The sequence below is a fragment of the Colossoma macropomum genome, unplaced genomic scaffold, assembly GCF_904425465.1.
Source record: "Colossoma macropomum unplaced genomic scaffold, Colossoma_macropomum, whole genome shotgun sequence".
NCBI classification, from domain to species: domain Eukaryota; kingdom Metazoa; phylum Chordata; class Actinopteri; order Characiformes; family Serrasalmidae; genus Colossoma; species Colossoma macropomum.
The window spans coordinates 2903746-2925577 of record NW_023494801.1 but is presented as its reverse complement, the minus strand read 5'-3'; the positions used below and the strand labels follow the sequence as shown (position 1 = coordinate 2925577).

The window sequence follows — 21832 nt, the reverse complement described above, 5'->3', positions numbered from 1 at the left end:
ACTTGTGATGCAGGTGACGCAGTGATTGGACTTTCACCCAAAGTAAAAAGCAGATTGAATGTTGGTGATTGTTTTTAACTCCTATTGAAAATGTGCCCTGTTCATATTCAGTAGATTTTGTGTAATACACACAAAGATCATGAGAGCTGCGTTTCTGTTTGTTTTGCTTTCCATACATTCCATGCTATTTTGCACCCTCCCCTCGAACACAAAAAACGCTTCCCACGCAAAAGCTAACGAGAGGAATAATTACACTATGAAGCAGTTGTACATTTCTATGGCTCTGATGAGGAGCTGCCTCCTGCCTGTGTGAGCATCTGCTGCAGTACCACTTAGTGTCTCTCTCTCAGTTTCTCTCTCTCTCTCTCTTCTCTGTCCCTCTCTTTCTTCTTTACTCTCATGTTTTTTTGCTTTTACTGACTCTCTCTCTCTCTCTCTTCCTCTCTTTCTCTCTCTCTCTCCTTCTCTGTCTTGCTTCATCTTTCTCTCTTTCTCTCTGTTGCCATCATTCCCTTTCACTCCCTCTCTCTTTTTTCTCTCTTTGTCTCTCTCTCTCTCTCTCTTGCTTTCTCTTTCTCTTTCTCTCTGTTGCCATCATTCCCTTTCACTCCCTCTCTCTTTTTTCTCTCTTTGTCTCTCTCTCTCTCTCTCTTGCTTTCTCTTTCTCTTTCTCTCTGTTGCCATCATTCCCTTTCACTCTCTCTCTATCTCTCTTTTTTCTCTCTCTCCCTCTCTCCCTCTCTCTCTCTCTCGCTTTCTCTTTCTCTCTGTTGCTGTCATCCCTTTTCACTCTCTCTCGCTATCTCTCTTCTCTCTCTCTCTCTCTCTCTCCCTCTCTCTCTCCCTCTCTCTTGCTTTCTTTCTTTCTCTGTTATCATCATTCCCTTTACACACTCTGTCAATCTGTTTTGTTTTGTTTGTCCCTCTCTCTATATCTCTTTTTTCTCTCTCCCTCTCTATCTCTCTCTCTCCCTCTCTTTCTTCTCTCTCCCTCTCTCACTTTTTTGCTTTTAATGGCTCTCTCTCTCTCTGCCCCCTTTCACTGAGTTTCTAGTACTCACTCTCTTGTTCATTCTCTCTCTCGCTCGCCCCCCTCCCTTTATCATTCTAAATGAAAGAGCATAATGTAAGTTGTTTATCCTGTAAATATGCATGCTAAATATATCACACATGTACTTTCCTCCAGACCAGCTCTACATAAAAGCAAAACTGCAGCGAATACACAAACATGCACACGCACCACGGTTCAGACACGGCTGTCAGACGGCTGGAAGAAAAAAGAGCCTCGCGCTCAAATTCTGCTTTACAGTCACAGAGTCGCCGTTTCAGAGGTGTTTTATAAAGGCTTTCGTCTTCCTCCATCCGCTTACTGTATGTTCAGATTTTTGTTCAGCGGTGGGTGAGACTGTAGTTTCTTGGATTTCATTCAGGCTGGTTTTCATATTTATATAAATTAAAATAAAATAAGAATAACGTATAGTAAACTGAATGATGTCTACACTGTGGGAGTTTGTAGACACCTGCTTATCTGGAGTTTCTTCTGAAACGAAAGGTGTTAATAGTGAGTTTATGCTGCCGTAACAGCCTCTACTCTTCCGGGAAGGCTTTACACTAGATGTTGGAACATTGCTGTGAGGATTTGACTGAGCGTTAGTGAGGTCAGGTGCTGATGTTGGATGGTCAGTTCTGGATCACTCCAACTCATCCCAAAGGTATTGGATGGAGCTCCATCACTCCAGAGAGCACAGTTCCACTGCTCCACAGTCCAGTGCTGGGGGGCTTTATACCCCTCTAGCTCACACTTGGCATTGGACATGATGACCTCCAGAGTGTCCCATTCTAATGATCAGTGTTTTTCTATGGAGATACAAACTGGCAGCAGTGGGTACAGCTTAAAGTAGCTGAATTCACTCATTAGAAGGGCTGTCTGGATACGGCCATTGATAAAGGAAGGAATTACTAGGAATGAAATCTCTTTACATTCACTTGCATTGAACGTTAAGAACATTTTTGCCTTCTTCTGTAAAGTTACCAATTTGGAGAGACGTTTCTTTTGGACAGTGATTATATGCACGAGGAAAGGAGGCGCATTCTTCATATTCTGCATCCTTTTTCTGCTTGAAAGTGGCACTGAACGCTGAGTTTTTATCATGCCCATTGTAGAATTAGACATATAGTATATGTATGACCCCCATTTTTCCAACACAGGTATGTGTTGTAAAGGGGAACTCCACCGATTTTGCAAAATTACTTAATCAATCAACTGTTAAGATGTAAACAAAGTCATTCAGAGTAGTTCGGTGTGAAACGCGCCTTTCTAGAGAAATTTACAGAGTCAGAGTTGTTCAACATTATAGTACTATGAACCAGACGTCTGAATGTCTATACTACACATATCACCATTTTATCTGCTATTCAAAATGACCAGTGAACTTACATGTGTCTTATAAGGTTTTATATGTCACGCTGATATGGGTAAAGTAGTGCTTAAATTTTTTTTTGGGTACTATTTTTTCCTCACAGCGCCCCGCATCTACCTCTCCACCCTGCACGCCTTTTGTGTTGTTTGGTTGGCAGCATTGTGTCACACGGTCAGCAAAACTCAGAGCCTATATGAGTATTTATCAGAGGAGCTGCTATAGATCACAGTTGCACCTCGCTGTCCTGTCCCATAAACTGGTGAGCAGAGTAGCTGTCCTGATTTGTCCAAGGGAACGTGAATTTGAGGGGGAACTGAATCGGATACAACACTGGCGTTAGGCGTGTTGAATGGCTGTAGCTACAGGCTTGTAACTACAAAGGCACATTAGCTGGCGCATTGATATCAGTTGAGATGTGGTTTTGACAGGTAACATGGAAATAATCCGTAAGTAATATTTTTTACTCAAAATACATTTTAGGACAAAATTTTATAATAAAACTACAACCCCATTTCCAAAAAAGTTGGGACGCTGTGCAAAATGTAAATAAAAACAAAATGCAATGATGTGCAAATCATTTTTTAAACCCGATACTTAATTGAAAAAAGTGCAAACACAACAGATCAACATGTCTTTTTCAGGGAAGGCCATGATTGTTTCAGCAAGACGATGCCAAACCACATTCTGCCTGTATCACAACAGCATTGCTCCATATTAAAAGAGTCCTGGTGCTAAACTGGCCTACCTGCAGTCCAGACCTGTCACCACTGAAAACATTTGGAGGGTTATGAAATGAAAAATATGAACTGATGAGCAGCTGAAATCCTGTATCAAACAAAACAGGGAAAACATTTCACTTTCAAAACTACTCAGTTCCCAAACACTTACAGAGTGTTGTTAAAAGAAGAGGTGATGAAACACAGTGGTAAACAGGCCCCCGTCCCAACTTTTTTGGAACATGTTGTTGGCATCAAATTCAAAATGGGCATATATTTTTCAAAAAACTATAAAATTTCTCAGTTTCAACATTTGAAATAAAAAAATGTGGTTTACATGGTTTGCATATCACTGCATTCTGTTTTTATTTACATTCTGCACAGCGTCCCAACTTTTTTGGAAATGGGGTTGTATCACAAAACACTGACTCAGGCATCAAGCAATGCATTTGTGACCGTTTTATGTAATAACTTAACAGGATGTAGACGTCTGGTTCCTAGTACCATAATGGTGAATAATTCTGACTCAGTAAATTTCTCTGGAAAGGCGCATTTCACACCGAACCACTCTGAAAGATTATAATAACCGCTGAACGACTGAATGTTTAAGTAATTTTGCAAAATCGGTGGAGTTCCCCTTTAAGTGTTATAAATCATTGTGAATTAGTTTTTTGAGTATTTTGCAAAGTGCAAACTCCCGTGAAGTTCAGTCAAAAAAAAATCTCTTAAAATAAAAAGTGTGTAATGATGTACACATATTTGAGTCATCAAAGACCTTCTTCAGCGTCCAGCCAAAACAATAAAAAAGCCACGTGTGTTTTTACCCTTTTTTCCTTTGTTCCTGAATGTGTTGCTAATTGAAATGACAGGAACTGTCTCTCTCCGTCAAACGAAAAGACAGGCATGTGTAGCTCTGGGGCCTCGCCTGAGGGTTGATGACGAGGTGACAGAGGATGAAATAGAACAATTATTGTGTTCACCTTACCACGGCCCTCTTTTCTTCCCATTCTCAATTTTTCATAAGCCAAATGAATGATTCAATGTTTCTATTACACTTTTATTAGATCTCATTTTTAAAAAACTGCATAATTAAAGAACGAAACGGCGTCTCCTCCTCCACAGCCTGCTCTCCCCACCATTTCAAATTACACCTCTTCCAAGTCATTTCCACAGTCATCGACCTATTAAGATTAATGATAAAAACAATAGTCTCCCTCACAAAGCCCTCTTACGCTCTGAGCGCCTCTCAGCGCTGAGATTTGGGCTTAATTGTGAGTTTAATTGGAGGCTATATGTGCCTCGTTCTTTTTCGCTGTATGCGGCCGTTTGGGACGCGATCACACACTACATGTATTTACTCCTGAAGATGCCTGCCAGACACTTTCGCGTCGGATTTATCGCTTTGTGTTGTTGTTGATAAAAATAAATAAAAATAAAATATTCTCATAAATATAAATGGGATTGAATCATCTTTCACAGTAGTTCGACGCTCTGAAACATTGAGTTTGCCAACAAAAATTTCCCATTTTGTTTGAGCAGTAGATCTAAAAATGTGTAGTCGTAAAGGGGAATTCCACCAGTTTTTTAAAATTTTTGCTTAGTTAAATGGTTAAGATTTAAACAGAATCACTCAGAGTGGTCAGAACTTTTCAGTGGTGGTGATAGGAACCAGACGTCTGAATAATTTAATACTTCTAAAAACATTGAATATATATATATATATATATATATATATATATATGTGTGTGTGTATCGCTGCTGTCGGAACAAAACCTCTTATGTCCATTTTTGTCGTTTTTCAGTTTTTGACATAATTCGAAAATGCCAAAATTGCCATAATTACCAAAAATTACCAAATACCAAAATTGCTTGAAAAAAGTCTGGTTCCATTCACTTACATTAAAAATAAAGTCAACATGTTCTGTCTCCTCTAAAGTTACCATTTTGGACCTACGAGGTAGGTAGGTAGGTAGGTAGGTAGGTAGATCTATAAACACTCAGCTGCAGTGCCATTTGTTGATGTCTGACTCTGTGTTTCTCTCTCTCTCTCTCTCTCTCTCTCTCTCTCCTCCCTCTCTCTCTCTGTGTGGACAGTGCCAGGTTTTCCATACCCAGCTGCCACGGCGGCTGCAGCATACAGAGGGGCGCACTTAAGAGGGAGAGGACGCACCGTCTACAACACGTTCCGGGCAGCTGCTCCTCCACCGCACATCCCAGCGTACGGAGGGTGAGTCCAGACACGCTACGGGTGGGAGGAAAAAACTCAGTACTGCATTATATCACATCATTCTGGATGAAAAAATCTTAGTGATTCACAGAGGACCAAACGGGCACCGTTTTCCACTGCAGATGTAGTTCATCAGCCAAGACACGTTTGGTGACCAAAGTTTGCTTCTTTAGTTGCTAATAGTTGCTAACAAACACTAGAAGTTAATAGTCACCCAAATCATTTCCATAAATACATCCCCAATACTTCCATGACGGAGATGCCATTCTCACTATTATAACTCATAAAACGATTTTAAAGCTGTTGTTATTGTAAGTTGTTGCAAATTGTTACATAATAGTGCTTTATTCTCTGATAAAAGGGTATCAGCTCTATCAGAACAAAACCACACATCTCCAAAATGATACCTTAAAGCAGCATAAAACATTCTCAAATTTTAACACATCGCTGTTGTCGTTTTTCGGTTTTTGACATAATTTGAAAACAGCCTGTTGCTCTTTACATTGTGTGTAAATTTCATGATGAATGGACCAAAAGAAACGGCCCAAAATGACTCGGGAAGATGTCTGGTTCCATTGACTTACATTAAAAGTAAAGTAGGTTTTTTCCTTCTCCTGTAAAGTTACCATTTTGGAGATACGAGGTTTTGTTCAGACAACGGAGATAAGCTAATGTAACAAGATTTGTGGTCCATTCATCATGAAAATGTTTACACAATGCAAAAGGCAGCTGGCGTTTTAAATGGAGTTATGAGGTTTTTGATAAGACGGCATCAGTGTGCAGTCAGATGACTGATCATTTCGACCTGTTTCTCTGTGTGGCTGTAAGTGTCTGAAGCTCTAGGAGAAAATGTGTGAAAGTGCAGAAATCTCATGAGGCTCAGTAACCACAAACCCTCCAGCCGACTGATCTTCTCCGTTACTTTTATAAACTGACAGAGACGATTATGGAGATGCACGACCTTCCAAAACCTGTTTTCACTAACGTCATTCTAGTAATAGGGTTATCCTGTATGAGGCTCTACCTTAAATTACTGATTTGAACTTATTGTGGGTTATGAGAGGCGGCTGCAGTCTGGAGTGAGGTGATTTCCAGCGAGGTTCTCCAGAAGAGCGGGTTTCTGAAAAATACATGCAGCAGTCACTAAATCAATATGTTTAATGATTGAAATGAGTCCGAACGAATACCAAACATAAACGTAATAAATCCCTTAATTCAATTTCAGGACGTTTTAAAAAGCCTTTCCTTTTCTTTGATGAAGTGTTGCTCCACAGTCATGTGGTGATATGTTTATCAGTACCTGTTCTAATTCTCATTAAGCGTCTTCATTTTAAAAGAGCACGATTCAGCGTGAGAGTCATCTGTTTGAATGAATCGCTGTAAATGAGAACTTCTTTTTAGAGGTGCGTTTATTAATGTACTTGTATTATTTGTGTCAGATTTATTCTGTTTCGTTTTGTAGGCTGGATGAGTGACCCGTCCACTCAGCCATGGGTGCTGAATAGAGCTGCACAATACATCAATTGCTAATCGTGATATTGTCCTTTAATATACTGATATTGTAGAAGGCCGCAATATGCAAATGAGCCCTCTGCAATATGCAAATGAGCTCTGATAAATCGCTAACTTGTTTTACTTTGTAGTGTGAGCATCCTGACCAATCTAGACCACTTTTTAACCACACAGAGGATCGATTGATGTCCCTTTAATATATTGCAACACAATACTCAGCAATATAATCGCAATACTAGAATTGTGTCTGTATCGTCCAGCCCTACATCTCAACCTTCCTGCCCTAAAATAAGGACTGCTAGTAATTCCTCAGTGTCTTCTTGTTCACATATTCACTTATACTCACATATTACAATCACTTGTCATATTAATAGTGTTTTATTATTAATAACTTCCACGGTGTGGATTTGTTTTCAATGCAAACCTGACAACAAATTATATTGTTGATGTCTTTTATTCAAAACATCAGAAAGTCGTTTGTATTTTGGGAACAACAAGAACTTGTTTAACAATGTACTATTAATGGTAATTGATTATGAATGTATCCATTCTGGATATTAATTTTATTATAGATTCATTTTGAATATTAATTGTATTAGAACTTCATTCTAGAAATTAATTTCACTATAGTGGACTATTTTGGATATTATTTTTATTATAACTTAATTCTGAATTTTAATTCGATTAGAATTTCAGTTGGAATATTTAACATTTAATTTTAGCATCATTCTGGATATTAAGTTCAAAGATAGTACAATTTTATTATAGATTCATTTTGAATATTAATTGTATTAGAACTTCATTCTAGAAATTAATTTCACTATAATAAAATATTTTGGATATTTATTATAACTTAATTATGGATGTTAATTTTATTAGAATTTCAGTCTGAATATTCATATTATTTAGCATCATTCTGGATATTAATTTTATTTTAGATTCATTTTGAATGTTGTAGTAGAACTTCATTCTAGAAATTAATTTCACTATAATGAACTGTTTTGGATATTATCTTTATTAGAACTCAATTCTGAATATTAATTTTATTAGAATTTCAGTCTGAATATTCATTTTAGTTTGGCTTCTGGATATTAATTATATTAGAACTTAATTCTAGAAATGTATTTCACTATAATGTATTAATTTGGATATTACCTTTATTATAACTCAATTCTGAATGTAAATTGTATTAGAATTTCAGTCTGAATATTAATTTTATTTAGCATCATTCTGGATATTAATTTTCCTCAGTGGATGTTATGCAGCTGTCATTTTAGACTCTTTGTTCATCATAAAGCTGTGGAGTATGAACACATTAAAAAGATCATATAAATGTATCTGTAACAAAATCAGCATGATATATAATTGGAAATAATGATTGCAAACATCTGACAGGTCATTCCAAAGTTTTGGACAGGAGTGTATGCATAACTCATGTTATGCTAGCTTTGCCTAATGTACAGTACTGTGCAAAAGTCAGAGACCCTTCATTTATTAAACATCCAGTCAAAACAGCCATTAAGCACAACTTTTCAGGGGATATTACTGAGGAGGTGAAGTATAAGATAATTCACTTGAGTTGCCAAGACTGCAGTTCAAAAACTGATTAACAGCTACAGAGAAAATGTGGCTCCTAACAACCACCTGGAAGAGCTGGTCGACCCCAAAACTGCCCCCATCAGATAAACAGCACTTAAAGCTTTCATCTCTGAGAGAGAGGAGAAAATCAAGCTGCTTCAGATCTGAAAACATCCACAGGTGTTTCTGTCCATCCTTCCACTGTGAGAAGACGACTCAGCGCTGTGGGTCTGAAAGGAGGTGTAGCTGTCAAGAACAACCTCACTGAGAAAAGGAGACGGACACATCAAACAAAGAAGCTGAACGATGGACTGACCACCCCAGAGTCCAGACCTCAACACCACTGAATGTGTTTGATTACTTCAGAAAATGATCAACCAGCTTCTAAGACTGAACTTTGGAGGTGTGTCTGCAGATTCTTTGAGGAACTGAAAGTGAGTCTCCTGAACAGAATGGAAGCTGGAATGAAGGGAAAGAGAGACTCACTCAACACTTTGTGCTTCATAGACATGTTGAGTGTAAATTAAATAAACGAAGGGTGCTCTCTGACTTTTCTGCAGTCCTGTGTGTGATTTAAAGGTGTTAATCAGTTGCACATGAATTAAAAATCATTATTTTGTAAATACACATGAACTAACATGACTGTGTGTGTTTTCTGTGTTTCTCCCCCAGCGTTGTGTACCAGGACGGATTTTATGGTGCAGATATTTATGTAAGTATAAACTGATACTGCATGCTGTCCTTAAGTGTCCATGCCCCATCCTTCTGACTGTAAACACAGCAGCCTGATTCATAGCGACACGTTCTCACCTCATCTCTTATTCAGGGGTTATCGACTGTATCTTAATTTAAGCTTTTATCTGTTAGATTAGTCATTATGTCAAGTGACCCTGGGACTAGAGTCCGAGATGTTTTTACCAAACAGCAGAGCCAAACAGCCGTAGGCACAATATGCCATTATTCAGCAGAGGGGACAGCGACGTGCTGAGTGAGCCTCTCTCTCTCTCTCTCTCTCTCTCTCGCTCCCCTGGCTGCAGGGCAAACAGCTACCTGAGCCAGTTTAAAAAAAGAGAGTGCAGAGCAAGTTTGGCAGTAGTGTGAAAGAGACAGAGGGAGGGAGAGAGAGAGATAGAAAGACAGAAAAAGGAGGGAAAAAGAGAGAGAGAGAAGGAAAGGAAGGGGGAGGACAAGGAAGAGAAAGAGAGGAAGAGAAAGAGAGAGGGAGAAAAGCTAGGAAGAGAATGAGAGAGGGAGGGAGAAAGACAGAAAAACAAGGGCGAAAGAAAGAGTGAGGGAAAGGAAGAGAGAGGACAAGTGAGAGAGAGAGGAGTAAGGCAAAGAGAGGAAAAGAGAAAGAGAGGGAGAAGAAGGAAAGAGAGGATGAGGAGAGAAAGAGAGAGTGAGGGAAAGGAAGAGAGAGGACGAGTGAGAGAGAGAGAGAGGAAGAGAGTGAGGGAAAGGAAGAGAGAGGACGAGGAGAGAGAGAGGAAGAGAAAGAGAGAGGGAGAAAAGCTAGGAAGAGAATAAGAGAGGGAGGGTGAGAGAAAGAGAGGGACTTAGTAGAAATAGAAAAAGAGATGAAAGCAGAGAGGGGATGAAAGATGAAAGGTAATAGAGAGATGGAGAGGAAGAAAGGGAGAAAAATGGGGGATGGAGAGAGCAAGAGAGAGGGAGAGAGACAATAAGAGAAAGAGGGTAGAGAGAAATAGAGAGAATGGGGAGAGAACAAGAGAGAGAAAGGGAGGGAGAGGAGAAAAGAAGACAAAGAGAAAGGGTGGGCAGAAAAGAGAGAGGAAGAAAAAGAGCAACAAAGAGAAAGGAAAGAGGACAAGTGATAGAAAGAGAGATGGAGAAAAGCTAGAAAGAGAATAAGAGAGGGCGGGAGAAAGAAAGAGCAAGTGAGAGACAAAGGGAGGGACTAAAGGAGAAATGAAAGATGAAAGGAAAGAGGGAGTGAAAGAGGAAAGGTAATAAAGAGATCGAGGGAAATGGGAAATAGAGAGAGCTAGAGGGAGAGAGGGAGACAGTAAGAAAGAGGGAGAGAGAAATAGAGAGAAGGAGGGAGAGAACAAGAGAGAGAAAGGGAGGGCAAAGAGAGAGAGAGAGGTGCAAGAGAGAGAGCAGTAGAAGCAGTTGAGCAGCAGAGCTCTGTGCTGTGAACTGAGTATGAACAGATGTCTCTGGAATGGATGGTCAGCAGAAAAAAGGAGTTCGAACTGGATCTCTCATCAAGCCTGATAGAGTTCAGGGCTGCACACTTACTGTTATAGGCAGTAGCGCTGCTGCCAGCAGGCTAACAATGAAGGGGCATTAAAAACAAATCTTTTTAGCCGCTGTGAGTTAAACTATTATGTTTATGTTTTGGGGATAAGGAGGAGACTTGAATGACCACAGCTGCCCTTTCGGATGAGCTAAATCTAAAGCTAATGATACAGCTAACGACAGAGCTAACGCTTAGATGGTAGGTCGTGGTCTTCAGGATGTTTTCTCCTCAGTGATGATGCCTTGTTTGGTAACACAGCAAAATAAACATCTTTGCATTGTTTTTGGTTTTAGTTAACGCCAGCTATCATATATCATAGCTAACACAAATGATATACAGTAGTTGGAGTGATCCACCTAGAGCAGGGGTCGCAGCCCGAATGTCAAGAAGATGTCAACAAAAATCAAATCACCTCGGGAGCCACAACATTTTATGTCCATTTAACCAGCTTGGCTGTAAATATGTATCAGTGTGTGCTGATGTACTAGTATAGACTAAAAAATATAATATAAACGAAAACACAGACTTACTTTGCTCTGTTTTAAGCTTTAGCTTAGCTATAGCCGCTTTTCTCGCATCTCCAGCAGGAAACTTTTCCGCAAAAGTAGAACAGCTTTCTTGTAAAATGTCTCTCAGTGTTCGACTGAAGGCTGAAGTCGCTTCTCTTTTGCCAACTTCTTTTCTAATTTCCCCGTTCCACTTTAAATGGTGCCTGAAGCACCAGAATGTAACTGCTGCAACATTTAAGATGGAACGGGACAGTTCGAACAAAGAGCAGGCGAAACGAGAAACTGACTTTTAGTCACTTTTTAGTGTTTGTCAGTTTCTCACTGCAGATTAAACGTATCAGGAAACCAGCTGGAGTGATTATGAATGTAATTAAGTCCATTCGTCTCCAAATTATCAATGTTCGTCTTAAATCTCTCTCTCTGCCGTTTCGTTAGCTACTAGCTAGGCGAGATTGTTGTCTATGTTGCTATGGCGACCATCAGTCTGCGCTGATCTTCAGGGTTAAAGGGTGAATTAGCAGTTCTACATTAACTCCAGAGTTTAAGACCATTTATTGTTAAACTGTGTTGAACGATCAGCAGAGCTTTATTTTACTGTAAAGGAGGATTATTTTAGTTTTACCTACAAAACTGATTCTGCTGTGGAGCACAACAGGGCAGTAGAAGAGCCGCATGCAGCTCCAGAGCCGTGTGTTGCCAACCCCTGGCCTAGAACTGTTTCTTTTGCTGATTTGAGTAAAACTCAGCGATATCAATGCAAAGGATTGCGCATGTTTAAGTGCATTTCTGTTCATCTTCACAGCGAATATTTTTCCACAAATGCAAGCAAAACTGTCGCCCAGTGCAGCCCTGGCAGTCTGATGGACCTGCCCAGTTTGCCCTTCTCTGGAACCGAACAAATTGTGCAGGGTGACAAATGTGTGTGGAAATGGCGTGAGGGCTGCACTAACGCACCCTCTGCTCCCCTGCCATTAGCCAGAGCGCCACTGCGCCTCCGATTGATTACACCGCCGCGATAAGTTCATTTGATATTCATTAGAAACTAGCCGAGAACTGTATTTGTGTTTATCACTCAGCATCGTTTGCAGAGTGCAGTGGAAAATTCAGGGAATGTTGGACGGTGAGGAGTGCGGAATGAATCCGCACTAGCATAAAATAGACCAGCCTGTGCCAAGGCGCTGAGATGTGCCAGTTAAACAAAGCGAGGGAGTGCAAAGCCACACGCGACGCTGCTGCAATAACCCAGCGTCTACCATAGGGGAAAGAGCCGGGAAATTAAACTGGCAACAACCCACCCGTCAGAAACGAGCGTAATTCGGCTAAATACGCCGGGTAAAAAATGCATTTCGGGAGATTCCAGAGATGCTTTAATACGTAACTGTCAAATCCATTAGGGAAATCAAAACATTTGCCTCCAAATAAGAGGTTTCAATTAAAAAGCAGCGCCGCAACCAGAACACGGTGTTGCTTTCTCGCTCATACAGCCGCTAATAAATGGCTTTGTTGAGCATAGCGAGAACGGCTGCTATAAAAGCTATAACGAGCGCTCGAAGAGGAAGACAGTAGCGCTCGCATCAATTATTGTCTCTTTTACAGGCGTTCTGTGAGCAAGTAGCACCCAGCGCCGAGCGGGCAGACAAACGCGCACCCACGCAGGAGCGCTCGAGCCGAGCCGTGCGCTTCAGTGGGCCTGATAAGCGTCCTGTGTCCACACTCGCTGCAGATAGATGGGAGCAGTCGGGGTAGAAACAGAACCAGTGGAGCCCTTCTTCTTCCTCTGCTCCTCTCACATACACACACAGGCCTCCTCACTCACTCTCTGTCACTCTCTCGCCCTCTCCCTCTCTCTCTCCTTGCCGAGAGTCATAAAGATAAATGATGGCCTCCCTCCAGCTGCGTGGCTCAGTATTAAACTCCTGACCACTGTTCACACACCGTGCTGCAAGCTGTCAGTCTTCTCCAGAGCTTAGTTGACCGAGCCTGATGGAGGCAGGGGTCCATGCAGATGCACGCAGTTTCCTTCCAACTGGCCGGGAGCGCTAAAGGGAGCTTTAACCCTTAGACGTCGATAGTTGTTGTTGTCGTTTTGCTATACTACTTAATTGTAACTATATGAGCCCTTTTTAATTCCATACGCTGTATGTGTGAAAGTATCCAGGGTAACGACTAATTTCAGGTACTTTACTGTGCACCCGTTGCTGTGTGCACGTACAGCTCATTTAATCTCAGTGGAGAAATACTGACCAATAGGAGGGGATACTCTGGAGCCTCACAAGCATAAGGTCACCATGCCCAATGCTAAGCTTTAGCTAGTCTCAGCTTTAGATGCTCCGCCTATCCTATGCTTTCAATCATGTGATTTTTCTGTTGTGGCCGACATATTTGGGACCGAATTTCTGGCTTCGCTGCTCCACACGAACATAACTAGAGGCGAATATGGCTAAAATGACTCAACTTACTTTGGAAGACAAAAAACGTTACATCAACAAAGTCGATAAAATAGGCTGTGATCCTTATACAGCCCCCCCTTGAACTCCTGGTCCCGCTTAAATTGGCGAAAAAGCTACCAAATTAGTGTTTTCCTGATATATATATATATATATATATATATATATATATATATATATATATATCATGCTCAGCCCCTCTCCCTATTCTGGAGAGTCTCTCACAGCATTTAAAAGAACACAAGCCCACCGGCTCTTCATGTCAGGGTGGGTAAAGGATCCCATGGTGTTCATAAAGAGCAGAAACACTCTTTGTCATCATAGGAGGGTAATGACATCAGCTAATTAACACAGATGAGATCAATGCTAGCCTTTAGATAACTTTAGCTGATGTTATCAGCCGAGAGATGAACAGTCGCCCCCTAACGGAGCTGCAGACCGCCGGTATAACTTTACTCTCTGTTTCTGATTTAAATGACGTTTGAATGGAGAAACATAAACGTTAAATATCAGACTGAACGTCGTGGGTCTGAAAACGACGTCGTGTTTCGACAGACGAGATTCTGTAAGTTTGCTAGTGCAGTTAGTTCAGAGTTCAGCTCCAGTCCTGAAACCCCTGCACTGCATAACTGTGGTTTCCTGGTTAAAATACCTGATATTATTAGCTAATTAATCCCTTCTTTAGCTGAACGAGGTGAACAGCAGAGAGAAACACTGAACTATACAGTGCAGAAGATCCAAGCCTGGAATAAAAACAGTGAATGAAAGGTCTGTGTGTCTCTCGTCTCTCGGCTTCTGTCGCATCTTACAGGTGAATCATTCACAAAGCACAGCAAACTAAAGGCATCACGGTAGCAAAGTCACTCCCTGAGTCGGTCCTCAAAATGGCAGCCACTATAAAGTGTGACGTCACACGAATCCATACAGAACATCTGGACTCTACTAAGGGAGCGTTCAAACAACACCTTTTCAGACTTTCTCAAGCGCAGTTCTTTTCATTGTTGCCCGTAAGGGAGAGAGAGAGAGAGAGAGAGAGCAGAAGGGTGGAGAGAAAGGAAGCAGAAGAAGATAGAGACAAAGAAGAAGAAAAAGAAAAGGAAAGAGCAGAAGGGAGAGGGAGAGAAAGAGAAATCGAAGGAGAGCACATGAGGAAGAGAGAGAGAGGGAGAGCAGAAGAGAGAGAAAAAGATAAAGGGAGAGGACAGAAGGGAGAGAGAAAAAAGAGAAAGAGAGAAAAAAGGTGCACGAAGGAGGGAAAAGAGAAAAGAGCGCATGATGGAGAAAGAGAGAGGGAGAGCAGAAGGGTGGAGAGAGGAAGGAAGCAGAAGTATATAGAGACAAAAAGAGAAGAAAAAGGAGAGAGAGCAGAAGGGAGAGAGAGAGAAAGATAGAAGCGAAGGAGAAAGAGGAGAGGACAGAAGGGCAAGAGGGAAAGGGAGAGCAGAAGGGTGGAGAGAGAAAGGAAGCAGAAGATAGAGACTAAAAGAGAGAGAGAAAGGATAGAGATAACGTGAAGAGAGAAAAAAGGTGAACGAAGGAGGGAAAAGAAAAGAGCGCATGACGGAAAAAGAGAGGTAGAGCAGAAGGGTGGAGAGAGAAAGCAAGCAGAAGAAGATAGAGACTAAAAAAAAGAGAGAACGAATAGAGAGATAACGTGAAGAGAGAAAAAAAGTGCACGAAGGAGGGAAAAGAGAAAAGAGCACATATTAGAGAAAGAGAGGGAGAGCAGAAGGGTGGAGAGAGGAAGGAAGCAGAAGAAGATAGAGACTAAAAGAGAGAGAAAGGATAGAGAGAGAACGTGAAGAGAGAAAAAAGGTGCACGAAGGAGGGAAAAGAGAAAAGAGCGCATGATGGAGAAAGAGAGAGGGAGAGCAGAAGGGTGGAGAGAGGAAGGAAGCAGAGGTATATAGAGACAAAAAAAGAAGAAAAAGGAGAGAGAGCAGAAGAGAGAGAGAGAGAGAAAGATAGAAGCGAAGGAGAAAGAGGAGAGGACAGAAGGGCAAGAGGGAAAGGGAGAGCAGAAGGGTGGAGAGAGAAAGCAAGCAGAAGAAGATAGAGACTAAAAAAAAAGAGAGAACGAATAGAGAGATAACCTGAAGAGAGAAAAAAGGTGCACAAAGGAGGAAAAAAGAGAAAAGAGCGCCTGATGGAGAAAGAGAGATAGAGCAGAAGGGTGGAGAGAGAAAGGAAGCAGAAGAAGATAGAGACTAAAAAAGAGAGAGAACGGATAGAGAGATAACACGAAGAGAGAAAAAAGGTGCACGAAGGAGGGAAAAGAGAAAAGAGCGCATGATGGAGAAAGAGAGATAGAGCAGAAGGGTGGAGAGAGAAAGCAAGCAGAAGTATATAGAGACAGAAAAGAGAAGAAAAAGGAGAGAGAGCAGAAGGGAGAGAGAGAGAAAGACAGAAGCGAAGGAGAAAGAGAAGGAGAGCACATGAGGGAGATGAGTAGAGAGACGGAGCAGCAGAAGGGCAGATGGCTCTATTTTTTGCGGGGCGTGCGGACGGGCGCGGGGGAAGCTGTAGTTTTCTCACGCCCCGGTTCATTTCACATGGACCCCCGCCGTCCGCCCAGTTTGAGATTGAGTGCATCAGTGCACATGGGCCGCTGCCAGGACGCGTTCGTCTGGTCCGTTTGCTTAATTGAACAGCTGATGTTTCGGGATGTTTCTGTTCCGCATGTTCGAATTAGCATTTTGTTGTTGTTTAGGAAAAAAAGAGAGAGAGAGAGAGAGAGAGAGAGAGAGCAGTCCCATGTAGTATGACAGCGATACATAATTAATCCTCCGACGAGCGCATGAGCAGAATGAGGAAGTGGGTTAGCTTTCATGGAGCAGCCATACAATGCTGCCGCTGGTAATTAGATCATGCATATTTAATAACAGTGATTATGATATGCATTTCCACTCTTATCGAGCATGGCTTAAGTGCAACACTCATTCAGTGAATTAAGCTGTGTTTACATTGTAAAGTCATTGCGAGGAAATGAACGCAGCGACGAGAGCAGTTGTCACGTCTCATTGTGCGAGTATCTGCACAGCCACTCCATGACTTTTTCAGCTCCATGAGCCTCCATCATCTGTCGCTGCGCATAAACCCCAAAATCAAAACAACCCTTTGGAAAACAAGTAAATAAATAAATAAATAAATAAACAAACAAGTCCAAACAGATGTTGTTGCACAGTGAGTAGCGGGAGTGAAGCAGCCCCTTGCAATCGTCCCTATCTGTGTTTCTGTGTGCGTGTGCTGTGTTCTAGGGCGGATACGCTGCCTACCGATACGCCCAGCCTGCCACCGCCACCGCCGCTGCCTACAGTGACAGGTAAGACACGCTCTGCTGCCTTCACGCAGGCACATCGCAGGGCCGTGCAAAAGTCAGAGACCACCCTTCGGTTGTTTAACTTCCAGACAACATGGCCGTTAAACACGAGTTATTCGTTTTTCAGGAGAAATTGCTGAGAAGATTGGATGTTAGATAATAAACTGAATCAAAGAATGATGAAAAGCTGCAGAGGACCTCCATGGCTGCGAGTCCAAGAGAGCCCAGTTGGCCTCGCTTTCTGGGTGGGTAGAATGACTTGGGCCCCATTTTGCAGTTGGCGCTTTCCTCCGAGCGCTTCACAGGTCTCAGAGGAAGCCTGTGCTAGCCTTCGCTTGGTATTGTGCGATTGGGGGAGTCCTAACTAGTGGGTGGAATTGGATACAAATAAATTGGGGAGAAAATTGGGGGGAATAAATGGACTGTATGGACTGGAAAGTGAATGTTTTAAAACACTAACAATGTTCACAACTACTACTCCAATTATTAAAAAAATAAAGCAAATAAATTTGGTTTTCCTTAATATGGAAAAGCTTAAAGCTGTCATCTTTGAGAGAGAGGAGAAAACGAAGCTGCTTCAGATCTGAAACAATACACAGGTGTTTCTGTCCATCCTTCCACTGAAGACAAATGGAGTTATGGAATGACTGAATTTGGGAGGAGAACCATGTCTAAAGCCGGGGTTACACTACACGACTTTTACTAATTCACCAACTTCAGCCCCGATTCTCAGTCTGGCTGAGTCTGAGCTGGTCGGCTCTAGTCTGCAGATGTTTGGGTCAGTCGGAGTCGACAGTTGGAGAGAGAGTTGAGTCATGTTTGAGGGGCGCAGACTCAGATTTTTGGCCTCCAAATCGCGTTTCAGACCAGTTGGAGTTTATCGAACGTTTGATTTTTTCGACCCGATTCTGAGCAAAATCCAGTGTAAACTGATCAAAGACTCAATCTGAACGGACTCCTGCAACAGCCACTGAAAACGGAGAGCGCAAAAGAAGAACATACAGCAAGTAAACAAAGAAAAAGTCTCTCACATGTGGAGCGAAGCTTTTTAATGAGCTGAGTTTAAGACACAATCGAGTTTATGTACATTTAAAACTCTAAAAATACCAAACTAATCACATTTTTAAATCCATGATCCATTTAAACAAGTTTACCTGCTGCTTCTTTACTGTCGGGACAGAGAAAACAGCTGCAGCAGCAACACATTTGTTTATTTGGTTCTCTTAGTAACGGGAGAATGCGAGAGTACAGTGAGTTCCGTTTGGTTCTGCAACAGCTTAAAAGTAGTGTGTGATCCCTAATTGTTTACTGTGATCCCCAATATTTCAGTCGTGTAGTGTGAGACGTCCAGTCTTTTATAATCTGTTAAGACACTAAGTCGTGTAGTGAACCCAAGGCTTAAAGCTCCTCCTTCCATCTAACGTCCTAAAAATTTCCCATCTTTACCATCTGCCTCCTTTGAAGTTTTTGCATCGCTTCCCTGTTCCTTAGTTCTATCTAACAGTCCTACTTATGTTTATCAAAAAGAGCAGCTTCAGTCTTTTAGCTTAAAGCAGAAGCCCCCCCAATAACTCCAGCCCAGGTTCTTCACCCTCATTCAGTCATACAGTGTCTTCTCATATTGCACCCACATGCTGCAGGTATAGTCTGAGCATGCAAACTCAGCGCTATGGGTCTGAAAGGATGTGTAGCTGTCAAGAAGAACCTCACTGAGAAAAGGAGACGGACACATCAAACAAAGAAGCTGAACAATGGACTGACCACCCCAGAGTCCAGACCTCAACACCACTGAATGTGTGGATTTCCTGGATTGTGAGAAATAGAAATGCAACTTCTAAGACTGAACTTTGTTGGAAAAACAGTCCTGTAGATTTCTTAAAAAAAAACAAATTCTCAAACAAAGAAAGAATGAAAGGCAAAGAGTAGACACGCTACTGAAAAATGGGGTATTATATTTGGTTCTTGAGGCTTCTGCATTATATTAAATATCACTGCTGTTGGAATATCTCTATTTTTGTTGTTTTTCAGTTTTTAACATAATTTGAAAATGCCTGTTGCCCTCAAGATGAACGGATCAAAATGACTTTGAAAAAACTCCATTGATTTACATTAAAAGTGAAGTATGTTTTGTCCTTCCCCTGTTAAGTTACCATTTTGGAGATGAGGTTCTGACAGCAGTGATATGTTTTCTGCTTTTTTTCCTGACTGAAAAATGAATAACTTGTACTTAATGGCCATTTTGACTTAGAAGTAAACGAACAAAGTGTGGTCTCTGACTTCTGCACAGCCCTGTACATTGACATAGCACTCCACCAGACCGCCGCCTCCGCTCACACTTACTTCTCTGAGGTCAAACTCCCTCCCTTCCACACGAGCAGAGGCAGCCTCGGAAAAGGCCACGCAGATTTATTAGTCTAATTCCCTCCTCCTGCGTGGATGGCGGCCGGCGCAGTAATTGGCAAATTAAATCAAATGAGATGTCACTGCAAACGTAATGGTAAGAGGCGTCCGTGCTGGAATGGTGGACTGTAACTGGAGAATTAAGTGGGATAGGCTTGACAGTCCTCAAGAGATCAGAGGCGAGGGCTCTTTGTCAGACGAGAGGGAATCGGCTGATTTTGACTCCTTTTTTGTCCTCTTTTTTAACCATGATTGCACATTACATTACCGTAGATAGCACGCCCCTCAAAGACGTGCATCAGCGCATTGCCATGTTTTTGCACTGCAAAAAATGACATCCTGGCAAGTGAAGGCATCTTAAATCTAGTCGATATATCTCAGATTTCTCATTGTAAGACTGTTATAAGAATATAGTCTGTTCAGCTGCGTCAACAAATTGCCTAAATCAATAAAAATAGTTTGCAGTGAATCTTAATAACAGTAGCATGGCTGGATAGCACTTACACTTCCCATCCATAAGTAAATACAGTGATGAGCCAATACGTTCTGACCACTCACAGATGAAGCGAAAAACGTTGAATATCGTAACAATGGCCCATGTCGAGGTCTGGGATATAAGACAGTGAGTGAACCGTAGTCGACGTGTAGGATGCAGGAGAAATGGGCAGGTATGAAGACCTGAGCGACCCGGTAGACGGCTGGGTCGGAGCATCTCTGAAAAGCTGAGCTTGTCAGGTGCTCCTGGTCAGCAGTGGTGAGTACCGACAGTGGTCAGAGGAGGGACAAGCTACAAACCAGCCATAGGGTGCTGCCATAAGGCTCACTGATGCACGAGGCAACAAAGGCTACCCCATCTGGTCTGAACCAACAGAATGGCTACTGTGGCACAAGTCACAGAAATCTTTAATGATGGTCATGGCAGTGCATCGCACCCTGCTGAGTTGAGGCTGCATAGCCACAGACCGGTCAGAGTGCTCATGCTGACCCCTGTCGACAGTTGAGAGCTCCTACAATGGGCATGCGAGTGTCGGAATTGGAACTGGGAGCGATGGAAGAAGGTTACCTGATCCGACGAGTCCTATTTTCTTATATCACGTGGACGGCTGGGTGCATTTGCACCATTTACCTGGGGAAGTGATGGCACCAGGATGCACTGTGGGAAGAAGACAAGCCGGTAAAGGAATGTCATGTTCTGGGCAAAGTTCTGCTGGACACCTTCAGAGATCTTGTAGAGGCCATGCTTTGGCAGGTTGGAGTTCTTTTGGTGTCACAAGAGGATCAACTGCATATTAGGCAGTGGTCATAGTGTTTGGCTCATCAGTGTATATATATATATATATATATCTATTGCCAACACTCCAGTGCTTCATACTCAAAGGAAGTGTTCCTCATAGACTTTTATTGATTTTCACAGATTTTTAAGTCTTTTTCTTTAAGATATTTATCAGAATTAAGTGTATTTTTTTGTTTTCTGAAAAAAATCTGCTCTTCTCTTTCAAAAAGCTTTCGTTTTGTTCCGTTTTCTATAACTAACATAATGTTAATTTTCACTAGTGCCTCTTTGGGAATTATTATATTATGTTAGCACCAAGCTAACTGAGGTCATGCCTGATTTATCCCCCTACATTGGCAGGACCTGTCAATAGGCCCAAAGTTTGTTTGCATTGAAGTCCCTTTATTTTCTGAATAATAATCCTTAGAGAACAATAAACCTGGGATTTTAATGGGTTAATAATAATTATGGCAACTGTGCATAAACAAGGACCTTTGAACCTTGTAAGACGTCTGTGTTACATATTCTTTACTTTGTTTTTTAGTGAATTCTTCAATAAATATTTCAGCCTAAAGCCTCACTTTGAATATTATTAAAGGAGCCTCTTAGCCTGTTACCTGAGCTAATAAGTTGAAAAATTCTCATAACGTTCTTACAATCTCAATCAGACATATTATCTATCGTGCCTACGTTTAAGATGCTTTCGCTTGCTGAGAGATCATCGTTTGCAGTGTGAAACCCCAAGCATGACATGAGAGCGCAAGCGTCCTCTTGACAGCTAATGGCTAACCTCATAACAATGTCATCAAACATGTGACAATTGATATTATCCTGCAAAAACATTCGCAAGACAAAGCAACTCTATTATCCTGTCATCCTAGGAGCTCTGTCATAATCTGTCAATGTTATTTATATATTTTTTTTTTTCTCTGCATGCCACTGACAAGTCTGTGCTGTGCTGTGAAACGTCGTGCTGACTAATTGTGAATGGTGTCGCGCCATCTTTACGTCACCTTTCTGTGAGCATCGTGGGCCGTTGTAGCGTGTTGCCTTCAGTACACATCAAAGACAGCTCATTGGTTTGGATTGAGAACTGTTCCCACTCTTCTGTTTCCTGTCTTTTTCACAACACACACTTTCTAACGTGTTCACACTCTCCAGAGGCAGC

The 21832-nt window shown here is 41.7% G+C and overlaps 1 protein-coding gene across 5 annotated transcripts in view; it reads left to right on the top strand.

Moving 5' to 3' along the window:
- Positions 1-21832, top strand: part of rbfox1 (RNA binding fox-1 homolog 1) — a 133013-nt gene that overhangs the window by 88135 nt on the left and 23046 nt on the right. For all 5 annotated transcript variants that reach the window (XM_036589391.1, XM_036589390.1, XM_036589393.1 and 2 more), the window contains 3 exons: positions 5231-5363; positions 9126-9165; positions 16930-16994. In XM_036589391.1, the coding sequence (XP_036445284.1) occupies positions 5231-5363; positions 9126-9165; positions 16930-16994 (238 nt within the window). The remainder of the gene's footprint in view (positions 1-5230; positions 5364-9125; positions 9166-16929; positions 16995-21832) is intronic.